General features: G+C 43.2%; 1 protein-coding gene across 2 annotated transcripts; it reads right to left on the minus strand.

Annotated features, from left to right (window-relative positions):
- Positions 1-364: 364 nt before the first annotated feature.
- LOC109896695 (mitogen-activated protein kinase 11) lies at positions 365-12,809 on the minus strand. Of its 2 annotated transcripts, none has more exons than XM_020491004.2 (12): positions 12,563-12,809; positions 6,482-6,611; positions 6,320-6,378; positions 5,996-6,107; positions 5,431-5,460; positions 4,959-5,006; positions 4,725-4,839; positions 4,435-4,506; positions 3,892-3,971; positions 3,574-3,652; positions 3,212-3,385; positions 365-3,006 (listed from the first exon to the last, which is right to left on the minus strand). In XM_020491004.2, the coding sequence occupies exons 1-12, from the start codon at positions 12,673-12,675 to the stop codon at positions 2,933-2,935; spliced, it is 1,086 nt and encodes a 361-aa protein (XP_020346593.1). In that variant the 5' UTR covers positions 12,676-12,809; the 3' UTR covers positions 365-2,932. The 2 variants fall into 2 exon arrangements, with proteins under 2 accessions (XP_020346593.1, XP_020346594.1); XM_020491005.2 differs by lacking the exon at positions 12,563-12,809 and adding an exon at positions 11,828-12,194.
- Positions 12,810-13,101: the final 292 nt, after the last annotated feature.

Below are 13,101 nucleotides of genomic sequence, written 5' to 3' on the forward strand. Positions count from 1 at the left end.
TCCAGATTAAGAGCCTTGCTCCATTGCATATTGGCATATTTTTTTCACCTAGTCGACTCAGTGATTCGAACCAGCAACACTCTTAACAGCTAGGCAACCTTCCGCCCTGGCTCCTTATTGTCTTACAATCAAGTCACAAGGAATGTTGCCAAAATGCTGTCTGTTGTCATGAGATAGCAAAGAGAGATAGCCTAGCCTAGCCTAAAAATAGGGATGAAAGTTATTTTAGTATTTTCCTGGCCTCCCTTGGTTACACTTCCTTTCTGCTTTGATGCTGTTTTTATGCAGTCTCAAAAGTAAAAATGTACATGTAGGCCACACACACACACAATTATTATATGAGTCTATGAAACACACAGTAAGATAACTGGTGATGAATTGAGGTTTTATTGATGACGAGGAAGAAGAGGATACATGCGTCGTCATGATGATCAGAAGGGTGGTCTCTCATAATACTGTTTCTGTTCTGTGGCTGAGAGATTATGACATAGTTCGATGCCTGCAGGCATGTTTGTTGGAAACATGCAAGAATGGAACTTGAAGGCAAATTGACACACACACAAAAGGCCATGTATACTTAGAATTGGAACCCATAACGCGCTGGAAAGCTACTGTGTGTGTGGGCTGGGAGTATTGATGGAACTTTGGCCATGTGGAGGAGGAATGAGTAGGCCGTAACTCTGGAGTAAAGTGGTCTTTTCATAATGCCACAACATGCTATGCCCATGACAGATTCTCACCACTGACATAGTGCTGCATACCAGCTGATAGGCTGCTGCGTGATACTTGGAAACATAAAGGAAGGTATCCATACAACAATAGACTTAATCATTTTTGGGAGAAAACAAGACTGGATTGATGCACACATTCATGACGTTACCAAGACAGGGAATAGATCGATTTGATTTATTCTGAATATGTGTAACCAAATGTTTACTTGTTCATGCTGAATAATGGTGTTATAACTGTTGTAATAGAGTTGAGTTGGTTGACATCAACTGTCATGAGTTGTCATGGCATTATGACACAGAGTTGACATTCGGTTATTGATTGGAAATGCATACGGCAGAAATTGTACAGTTCAAATTCATGCCACCATAGAATGAAAATACACTTCTTTTTTTTTAACATACAGTTTTGTATACATTCATCTTTTTTGCAGTTCTATTTAAATCCAACAAGTTTCCAATATCAACAATTGTACATGACACATACAGGACCGTAAATAGTCAAACATCAACCGAGAAAGAGTATTTCAGATTATCTCTACTGTAATTGAGGCATTGTGTATATGATTGTTGTTGTAGTTCTTGGGCTAGTATATGTTGCAATTCCAGGAAAATTGAATTATTTTATTCCCCTGTAATTCGTTCACCTCCGTACGCCCCTTTAAAACATGCTGAATATTAGACCTCTGAAACTACAACATTCAAACCTGTAAATCCAATTTAAACTGCATGCATCTGGGAGTCACTGTGGGTAATGGTATCTGTGGGAGTCACTGTGGGTAATGGTATCTGTGGGAGTCACTGTGGGTAATGGTATCTGCTGAATGTTCAGATGTAAACTTCAGCTATAGGTTTGGGTTTCTCTACAGAGCCAGGGACTAGTAAAACCTGTTGGACTAGAGCCAGTGGAATCTGAAATGGGTGATACCAGCAACAAATGCATAGCTTACATACAGGTAACTGCCAAAATAATGGAATGTCTTGAGTTAATAAGAGATACAAATCTTATTGAAAGCAGGTGCTTCCACACAGGTGTGGTTTCTGAGTTAATTCATTTAAATCCCAACATGTTTAGTGTCACGCCCTGACCTTAGAGATCCTTTTTATTCTCTATTTTGGTTAGGTCAGGGTGTGACTAGGGTGGGCAATCTATGTGTTCTATTTCTTTGTTGGTCGGGTATGGTTCCCAATCAGAGGCAGCTGTCTATTGTTGTCTCTGATTGGGGATCATACTTAGGCAGCCTGTTTTCCACCTGAGTTTGTGGGATCTTGTTTTTGTACTATTGCTTTCCAGCCCTACAGAACTGTGCGTTTCGTTTTTGTATTTGCTGTTTTTTCGGTGTCATCAATTAAAGAAAGAATTACGCCTTCCACGCTGCACCTTGGTCTAATCCATCTTTAAACGAACGTGACATTTAGGGTCATGTATAAAAATTCTGGGCTTGCCATTATTTTGGCCACCATGGCTATGCCCCCATAGGATAACAATGCCCCCATCGACAGGGCACAAATGGTCACTGAATGATTTGATGTGTATGAAAACGATGTAAACCATATGCCATGGCCGTCTCAGTCACCAGATCTAAACCCAACTGAACACTTACGGGAGATTCTGGAGCGGCGCCTGAGACAGCGAAATGCGTGAAATTCTTGACAACAATTCACTAGAACCCTCTGTCATTACCATGACATAACAGGTGTTATAAGCAGACACAAACTGACATCCATTATGACTGCTTATAAAATGTCTTTATGACAAAGATTTCCAGTGACCTGTAGCCAATGCCTATTTATCAGTTGGACCCTTGGGTAGGTTTGAAAACCCTAGTGCTACTTTCTCTGTCTACCTCTCTCTCCTACCTCTCCTACCTCTCTCAACAGACTGTAAACATATACCTATCAAAACATGCTCCCTGTAATCGTCGTAATGTGCATATTCTCATCCCTATCAGTTCAACCAGACCTCCCCTCTCCCTGCTCCCCTTTTACAAAACTCATGACAGGCAGTCAAATAGCCAGTCACAGTGAGCAAGGGGAGGGGTGTCATGCCTCTAGGGGACACAGCGTTGTCTCTGATTGGCCCACAGTCTCTCTTTCTTTCGGATCCTCCCGCCTCCCCAATGCCGGCAGACAGACGGAGACAAGACGGCGGTCCTTCCTCAGCTGACGGGACAGACCGAGCAGAAGGAGGCAGGGTTTGTCTTTCACTGTTCCACCTGTAGACTGCTCGTTTCGCTGACAGGCGCTTTGATTCCATTCATCTCCTCGAACACCAGCTCTGTATAGGGGGAGAGAGAGAGTGAGAGAGAGAGCGAAAGAGAAAGAAGATGAGGTGAAGAAAGAGGGATGAACAAAAGGTGAGGAGCAAGAGAGAACGTTTAGTTCTGGTCAAGAACATAGCAGAAAATAAATGTTGAATCTTTAAAAAAGAGAATCCCTCTTAACCTCCTCCACTCCAGCCACCCTCCATCTCTCTCTCTGACCTTTCCACTCCTCTAGTGTGCGGTCCTTGCTCTCCAGCGTCTGGTCGTAGGGCAGGGCCTCTGGTTCGTCGTCCGGGTCGTGGTACTGGGAGAAATAAGGGTGGGAGAGAGCCTCACTGGCCGAGACACGCCCGTCACAGTCCAGAACCAGCATGCGCTTCAGTAGATCCACAGCTGAGGGAGGGAGGGAGAGAGAAGAATGGAGTTGCAGAGAGAAAGATGGAGACCGAGATTAAGATGTAGGCGCAAAGTGAATAATACTAACAAAGCTGCATTATGTAATCCATAGCCTTGGGTGACTATAGTCTTGGGTTAAAATTAGCCTCCAGCAAATTCAGTTATCGGGTATGACACAGTCTCACCCATTGGGTTGGCTCCTCTGAATATCTTCTCTAAGTCCTGCTGGGGCATGAATGGTAGAGACTGGATATATTTCTGAGCCTATGGATAGGAAGCAATGTACACACATGTGACAATGTGTACAGTACATTGCAGGGCCAATTGAGAAATCAATCATGCTACAAGCAAAATATTGAATAATCGATCATCAAATTAGTCAATCAATTACACCTATCAATGGATGTCAGGGGAAAATCAGTATCATTAAAGCAATTTGCATTGATATAGCGAATGATCCATTCAACTTTCCCATCTCTCCCTCTATTTCTCCATCTTCTCACATGTTCAGAGGAGATCTTCTGTAGAAGGTCAGGGGTCGGGGTGCCCACCACCTCCATAATCCTCTTTAGCTGGTCGATATCTTAGATCAGGAGGGGTTAATTAAGGGCCATCATGATCGTGAAAAAGTCATTTGGTTGGCAGGACCAACTCTTTAGGTAGAACAACTGACTGAGGGTAGGCATACTTGACATTGCTAGAACAGTGCTCTAGTGTTCGTTTTATGCAGACAGCATACTCCAACATTTGAGGACCCAATACATACACACAAAGCAGTAAATCACATTCCTATTTGTTTCAGTCTTTGACTCTGTACAGTGACAGTCAATACAATTCAGTCCATTGTGAACTTCCTTTTCTTTCAGTCACTCTCAATACACCTCCCCTTCAGACAGAAAGGCTATATCTCTAGATGGGATTGTGATGCAAATCTGGGAGGAGCTGATATGTGTCCATAGAGCAGTATTGGCGGTAACAGCGCTGGAGAGCGGTTGGGGAGTGTAGTGCACTCCGTATCAAGTCATGTCTGTGTTAGTGAAGGATACAGTCGTTGCCGGGAAACAGGACCTTCCCCTTCAGCAGCTCTCCCATGATGCATCCCACTGACCAGATATCCACTGTAACAGAGGCGTTAGCATTCAGTCGTCATAACAACAGGATTTTATGATTAGCCATAATGTCACAGATATAGCTAGATAATCTTTCTTTCTGGATAGAACTGTTTGATGATAGAGTATGTGTTTGGTTGTAATATTAGGTGTCTGGTAATATGTGGTGTGAAATGAGGATCTTGGGTTTATGATCATTCTTGGGTTGTGTGAGTGTGGATCTGTACCTGTCTGATTGTAGTGCATCCAGTTAAGCATGATCTCTGGCGCTCGATACCAGCGAGTCGCCACGTACCCCGTCATCTCATCATCTGTCTGTCTGGCCAATCCAAAGTCAAGGATCTGGGGGAGAGCGAGAGAGACACAGGTTGTCATGGTGATAGCCATTTCCGAGTTGGGGAAGGTTGTGTTGTGATAGTCTGAGGCGTTGAGGAGTTGGGCGGCTGGGTCACTGGTCTTACCCTCAGCTCGCAGTCCTCGTTCACTGCCACGTTACTTGGTTTCAGGTCCTGTGAGACAGACACATGAAAAGACAGACCGGTCAACACAAAGACTGTCTGAAGGACAGGGGAAAAGAAAGGGAGAAAGCCATGAACACAGACAGACCGAAAGGCAGATAGATAGATAGACAGACAGACAGACAGACAGACAGGTTGAAACATATACTGTGTTTTACAAGCTGGGTGTTAGGCCTACAGGCACATGCAACAAGAAGCTCTCAGCACACAATCTCTCTCTGACACACTCACACAATATGATATTATCTACTTACACACATACTGGTACATTCTACATACAGAATTGCCTTTAACGACAACAAAGCACTCAGGAGAGGCAATTGCTCTCCAGAAGTCTGCCTTTATGAAAAGAAGGGATGAGGAAAAATGAAAAGAGTGGGCAAGAAGAGAAGAAAAGAGGAAAGCCACCACTCACTCTGTGGATCAGTCCTGCTGAATGGATGTACTGTTCAGGGGGAGACGGGAAAAGGGACATGGCAGCGGGATGGGGGGAGGAGTGGGAGGAGCAAGGAAAGAATGGAGTGTGAGAGAGAGGGAGAGAGAGGTCAACAGTGTATTCTAACATTGGCCCCTGTCTAAAAGGGTCTACATTTTTTGTTCATTCCTTGGTAACTAGGTTTGCTAGCTACTAGGCTTGCTGGTCAGTCCCCTCTTAACTGTGTTGCCTAGTGAGGCAGGCATAATGTAGATTTCAAACTTAGCAGTATATCCGAGTTTGTAATCAAATGTGAAGGTACAGTATATATACCATTTCAGAGGATGTTAAGGGATATTCTAGTAAATTATAGCCAGTAGTTTTATAGTATAAAAAGGATCATGATGATGGTGTTTGAGGTTTAATTGTGGCATCTTGAAATACGTAACAGTTGTCTTTGTGAGTAAAAATAATTATAATCAGGGAAGGTTGCTTTGTACTGTGAGTGTATGGGATAGTATGTAAAAAAATATGTCTAAACATGATGCGTTGGGGGGTTAACTACCTTGAGGCCCCTGAGCAGCTGGTAAATAAGAAACTGCACATGCTCATCAGAGAGACGCTGGAATTTGACTATGTTGTTCAGGTCTGCCCCCATCAAGTTGGTTACCAGGTAGCTGGAAAGAGGAGGAGAAGGGAGGAGGAGGAGGAGGAGGGGACTTTTAGAACAGTGCATGGAGATGTTCCAATTCAGTTAGACAGTACATGCCTTGAATCCTGGTGAAAAGCTCTATTTAAATGCAATATGTCATCATCAGAATAATCATGACAGTATAATTACTGTATGGGGTATGTTGGACATCCTGGTGCTCGTTCAGTAGTCACTCACACTTCATGGAAGTCCTCTAGCGATGCAGCAGGGGAGAATACATCCAGTAGTCCTATTACCTGTTCAGGGAGAAGGTTGATGCCAAAGAGTTACAACTCTATAGTGCATTATCAAGGCAATTTAGGTCAACTAGCCAATGGTCTTCAACCACTCCTTACTCACATTCTCATGTTTCATGTGCTTGAGTAGCCGGAGCTCGCGGTACGAGCGCCTACTGTGGATAAGGGACTGGAAAGGCCGAGACAGCTTCTTCACCGCCACCTTCTGTCGTAGCCGCACGTCATATGCTGAGCTGTGGGGAGCAAAGGAGAGCGAGACAGAGAGAGAGAGAGACAGACAGACAGACAGACAGACAGACAGACAGACAGACAGACAGACAGACAGACAGACAGACAGACAGACAGACAGACAGACAGACAGACAGACAGACAGACAGACAGACAGACAGACAGACAGACAGACAGACAGACAGACAGACAGACAGACACAGACAGACAGACAGACAGACAGACAGACAGACAGACAGACAGACAGACAGAGAGAGAGAGCAGCTTACAAAATGAAATGCATTGCTTCTAAACATGTTGCTCGTTAAATTATTAGATTCCTTATTAGTGCAAATGGATGTCTGTGTAGTGTACTGGTGTTGCACTGCCGTCTTCGTTGTGACAGTGTTATTTCTACTTAGGCAGCATTTGGAGCAACATCTTACTCAATTCCGATGTTGCACAGAGAGAAGGAGTGTTAGGGGAAATGAAAAAGATTCTAGGCAATAACATTATAGAGGAATGAAGAGACAAAGGAGTGTAGAAAGAGTAGAGGTCAGAGAGAGATTGAGGGAGAGCAAGAGATGAGGGAGGGGACAGGAAGTACCAGACAGGAAATAAGTGTTTGAGAAATCAAAAGAAACTAGACTGAAGGAAAGAAGAAGCAGTAAAGGAGATGATACAGAGGAAGTGTGAAGAACAGAGGAAGGAGAGGCAGCACAGAGCCACAACTCCACAAGAAGCTAAAACAGCATTCATGTAAATCACTGTCATTATCAACCTGACCGCTAACCCCTTTAACCAGCCTGTGAGGAGCGCTACACCATTACTATGTCCTTACCTGGGGCCTGCCATGTGTACAACACAAGGCCATGTACACACCATAATCAGACCGCATCGCCTTCATTTCATTCACAGCTACAGAAGCACCTGCTGCTAGATGCCCGTTATATGTTTGCCAAACAGGCAGCTAGCACACCATCATCTTTCCATGACACAAGCCAGACATCTCCGTCTCTCTCTCACACACACACACACACACACACACACACACACACACACACACACACCAGTCCTCTGCCATCTCATCTTCCATACATGGCTGTCTACCTCACTGCCAACAACTCCACAAGCAGTCTATGCATCGATTTCTGCAACTGACTCTGTCTTCCATCTCAGAATGTTTGATCAGCTGTTACATTAATGCACCTCAAGTTTCAAAACCAGAAAGAGTGGGTGAGGGGGAAGGGTGGCGTCAAAGGCAACGCAATATCTGATGCAAAGTCATTTGGTTTTCTCTCTCTCCATCTAGCTATCTATATTGACTTTAGTCTTATGCATATACAATCATTCAAAGGAAATAGTGGGGCAAACATGAAAGCATCTGCCAGAGCATCTTGTTTGCACATAGAATTCAAAATGAAGGTTGCTTGCTTTTATTCTCCAGCATCTTGCTCCCCACAGCAGCTTGCATGTTAATCCCGATAGACAGTTCATGTACTTGAGATTCTATTTCATGTGTGCTTTCATCCGAGAGCTTTGGCGGCCATCGCTTGTCCTCTCACGTTGTAAACAAACTCTGCACAACAGCGTCGGCTAAATGGCACCGAAGTGACATGATAATAGCACTTTAAGCAGCCAAGCCCCTACAAACAAAAGCATATGGATATGCCATCTACAAAGCTACACAATGTGCTGACAAATACCACACACTCACAGTAGCCATGATTTGCATAGTGTTGCTGCAACAGTTGAAATAGGCACATGGAAATGAGTTCTTTGACTGAATGAAACATTCATGGTGCAAGCACAAACATTTGCACAACGCTATATTACTGTTACATAACGTTACACCAACAAAGAGTTTCCCAGTCCCATTGTGAAGAATATGTTCTGTATCATGGACAAGTTCTAAACCCATCAGTCAGAACGAATTAGAGTTATATTACTGGCCAAGACGTTCCAACTTCCTTTCAGGAGACCGATGGAAGGAAAAGTAACCATTGAAATTGAATTAGGGGTTTGCAGTCTGCATGCTGAGCGGGAAATGAGAAATGATAGGACTTGGGAAGGGAAGTGGCAGTACTATTGTCATTACGCGTGACTGGTGTTTTGCAGTCTGAAAAGCTTTCCAGTTATTGGAAGTCTATTTGAAGTAGCAACCACATTTGTGAAAATCTCAGACATTCCAGTGCATTTTAAATGTGCATTTTCATTCAGATATGATTTTTGATGTCTGCTGGTGTAATGATGGAAAACTAATACATGTGTCTATGTGATGTTCTGCATGGTATACAGTGAATGTGTGATATGAGTCTGCTTTAGTGCAGGTACGATAATACCTCTGTCTGATGGCTACGCCACTGAGAGCAACTTGGCTGGCTGCATCACCGCTTGGTATGGCAGCTGCTTGGTATCCGACCATAAGGTGCTACAGATGGTAGTGTGTATGGCCCAGTACATCACTGGGGCCAAGCTCACTGCCATCCAGAACCTCTATACCAGGTGGTGTAGTAGGAAGGCCCTAAAAGTTGCCAAAGACTTCAGCCACCCAAGTTATAGACTGTTCTCTCTGCTACCGGAGGGCAAGCGGTACCGGAGCACCAAGGGCTCCTGAACAGCTTCTACCCCCAAGCCATAAGATTTCTGAACAGTTCATCAAATGGCTACACTGACTATTTGCCAGTGGTGTAAAATATTTTAGAGTACTACTTAAGTCGTTTTTTGGGGTATCTGTACTTTACTTTACTATTTATATGTTTGACAACTTTCACTTTTACTTCACTCCATTCCATTCCTAAAGAAAAGTATGTACTTTTTACTCCATACATTTTCCCTGACACCAAAAGTACTTGTTACATTTTGAATGCTTAGCAGGACAGAAAATTGTCCAATTCACACACTTATCAAGAGAACATCCCTGGTCCTCCCTACTGCATCTGATCTGGTGGACTCACTAAACACAAATGCTTTATTTGTAAATTATGTCTGTTGGAGTGTGACCCTGGCTATCCGTAAATTTAAAAAAAGAAAATAGTGTCTTCTGGTTTGCTTAATATAATGAATTTTAAATGATTTATACATCTAATTTTGATACTTAAGTATTATTTAGCAACTACATTTACTTTTGATACTGAAGTATATTTAAAACCAAATACGTTTAGTCTTTTGCTCAAGTAGTATTTTACCTCAGTCATTTTCTATTAAGGTATCTTTACTTTTACTCAAAGTATAACAATTGAGTACTTTTCCCACCACTGCTATTTGCATTGATCCCCTTTTTATTTCCCCCGGCTCTATGCACACTCACTGGACTCTACCACACACTTACACATACTACACTCTGACACTCCAACACACACATGCACTGCGTACGCTCACACACAAAACACACACACACACACACACACACACATACACTCATGGATAGACACACTTTCACACTCTTCACATACGCTGCTGCTACTCTGTTTATCATCTATCATGATTGCCTAGTCGCCTTTACCCCTACCTACATCTACATACTGTATTACCTCAACTACCTTGTACCCCTGCTCAATGACTCAGTACCTATCCTACTATCCTTGTATATATTTTTCTTACTTTTTAACTCTGCATTGTTGGGAAAGGGCTCGTAAGTAAGCATTTCTCAGTAAAGTCTACATCTGTATTAGGCACACGTGACATTTTTGATTTGATCTGATATTCATTATATGAGCCTTTCTGATCAGATCATTGACCTCGGGCAAACAATCTCAGGAGGCTTTGCAGGGAAATTGAGGAGCACCAAGGATCAATATAATGACTCCAATTCTCCTCTGTATCCTCAGAAATAATGTCCATGGACTCCCAAGGCTCTCCCAGTCCCAACCCCCTATAAAATACCTCCCCAATTCCCAAACCCCCACCCCTCTGCTAATCAATCAGCTCTGCCATGGAGAAGATGGTGACAATGGGTGGAGCTCAGCCTGAACAATGCAGGGCTCAGAGAGAGAGAGAGAGAGAGAGAGAGAGAGAGAGAGAGAGAGAGAGAAAAAAGTTAAAGCCCTTGCTGGCTAGACTGGTACTATGAGCAGTGGTGCCATTTTGTAGGGGTAGAAGATCACATGACTGCATTGCTCTGCATCTTGGTTGATGGTGTATTAGATGTGTTTGTGAATCCACATAAGTAATGAGTTTTGTTTTTAACTGTTCGAGAATTGTATTCGTCAAAAGAAGCAGACACAGGGATAGTCTTTTGTTTGAATTGTTGCTAGAGCAATGCTACCATGTCTATCTACTCAGCTTCCAAGGTCTTCATCAAATCAAACAGACATAACTGTGCCGATTTCACCATGATTTCTCAGTGGAGTAGTAAAACACTGCAGTTCTTCCCATCAATCAGCTAGGCTAAGCTTCCATTAAATCTAATGGACCAATAAAGGCTTAGATATTGCTTGAGCTAACATGTAGTTTCTGTGCCTTCCTTCTCTTCCATGTCTGCTGCATCACAGATGTCTGTTGTCTGTCTCCCTGGGCTGATACTCAGAAGATCACATCCTCACTTCCCTCTGTCCTAGGAGATGAAAAAGCATTGGATTGACAGGCCATGGTTGGCTGTTTTACCAGCATATAAACAACAAAGAGAGCTCTGCCCACAATGTCAATCTAATCTATCTACCAGTGCTGTTACAGTAAAAGTTGATATTGAAACCGGCAAGCACTTCATTTCCCTTCCCATGCATGGATCAATATGGATTGCATGTATGACACTCAAGTCGAGGTGCACACATCACCATGACACCTCGCCATGGCAACGGTGTCTATTCTCCCGCAACAGACAAAGAGTGTTCAAAAATTAAAACAAGGAAATATTGCCCAACCCACTTGTGAGAAAAGAGGAACTCGTTCATGTGGAAATGTAGCCTGGGCTAGACAGCTGTGTGTGTGTGTGTGTGTGTGTGTGTGTGTGTGTGTGTGTGTGTGTGTGTGTGTGTGTGTGTGTGTGTGTGTGTGTGTGTGTGTGTGTGTGTGTGTGTGTGTGTGTGTGTGTGTGTGTGAGAAAGAAAGAAAGAGAGAGCTTGTATTTGCTCATGAGTAAATGAATACAATGTTGAGATTTCTTCCCTAGGACCCTCTTCACTATCTGAAGTGAACATACACATATCAAAGATAAAAGTCCATAACAGCACAAATGTCTGAAAAAAATACAAAAATACAAGATTTTTGCAGTCAGCAACACTGAGGTAGCCCCTACACATACCCATGGCTATACAGATGTGTCATGCATCCTTAGGTTGTTCAGTGCAGATCCCGCCGAAGTACTGTCCCTGTTATCAGTAGCCCAAAAAGCCTTATAGAAATCCTATTGAGAACTGTCACGATTCAGAGGATCTTCCGTAGCGCGTGGTTGCACGCGATAACTCCTTGTTGTTTCCTTTCGGTGCGGGAATCGTATGGGGCAGACTGAATCAGCTAATGTACATGCGAAGCGTAAGGTGTTTAAAGCCGCACCGAGCGGCAACAACTGTAGACAGTCTGCCGTTGGACTGATGACGCCCAGTATTTGGGAATGGTGTCAACGACAGATAAACCAATACAATTGGAAACCTAGCCTATATGACAGCATCATATTGATACCAATAGAGTAGTCTAGTAAATCGACATTTAATAATAAACATGAAAATAACATTGAGGATTTTCTCGTGCATAACAACTAAAATAACTAGGCTACATGAACATGGATTATATTTGAATTCAAATAGGCCAAATAACTGCCTAATAACAATAAAAACATCCTCAGTAATAATAATGATAATAGGCTGGCAATTGCACAATAATAATGAGAATAGGCTATAAATAGGCTTGTTGTTTTTCCAATATTATCCAATAATGTATATTCATAATGCAAATCATAAGGCTAAATTATGTTTTTCATCTGCATTGTATTGTGTGTATGGACAGCCTCGCCCCTCCCTCTTTCATATAGCCTACTCACCATACCGAACCGTAGGCCCCAGAGCCCACGGGAGTCAGGTTCTGGTACCGCTCGGGAACTTCCCATACAGTCTTGTTCAGCTCCTGCCGATAGTAGCCTGATCTGGCCGACATCTTTACAATGAATAAGTTTTCTAGGACTGGACTGACAGGTCTGTCTGCACAATCCGCGGTAACTGGTGCACAGAGGGGAGCTGCTGGCCGTCTCGCTCTCTCTCTCTTGTTCTCTCTCTCTATCTCTCTCGATATTTCTGAGAAGGGGGTAGTGTAAGTAGAGAGATAGAGCTGGTAATAGGCGATGTCTCAGATGTGGGGGTTGCGGCGCGGAAGGGGGGGATGAGATAGGGGAGCGATTCCTCTCATTAATCTATTAGGATAGGCTCCTGCAAATAATATTGTTACCCATAGCCTATGTAAACCTTATCATTTCCCTTTTTTTATGTCTCCAAAATGCATGTTTTTGCACAGCTTAGGGTTTATGGCACATTGTTGCATCAATGTAGCAGCGGTGTCAATTTAAGTCACAGTTGTCGCATTAAA

This window comes from Oncorhynchus kisutch, linkage group LG9 (genome assembly GCF_002021735.2).
Source record: "Oncorhynchus kisutch isolate 150728-3 linkage group LG9, Okis_V2, whole genome shotgun sequence".
In the NCBI taxonomy this organism is placed as follows: domain Eukaryota; kingdom Metazoa; phylum Chordata; class Actinopteri; order Salmoniformes; family Salmonidae; genus Oncorhynchus; species Oncorhynchus kisutch.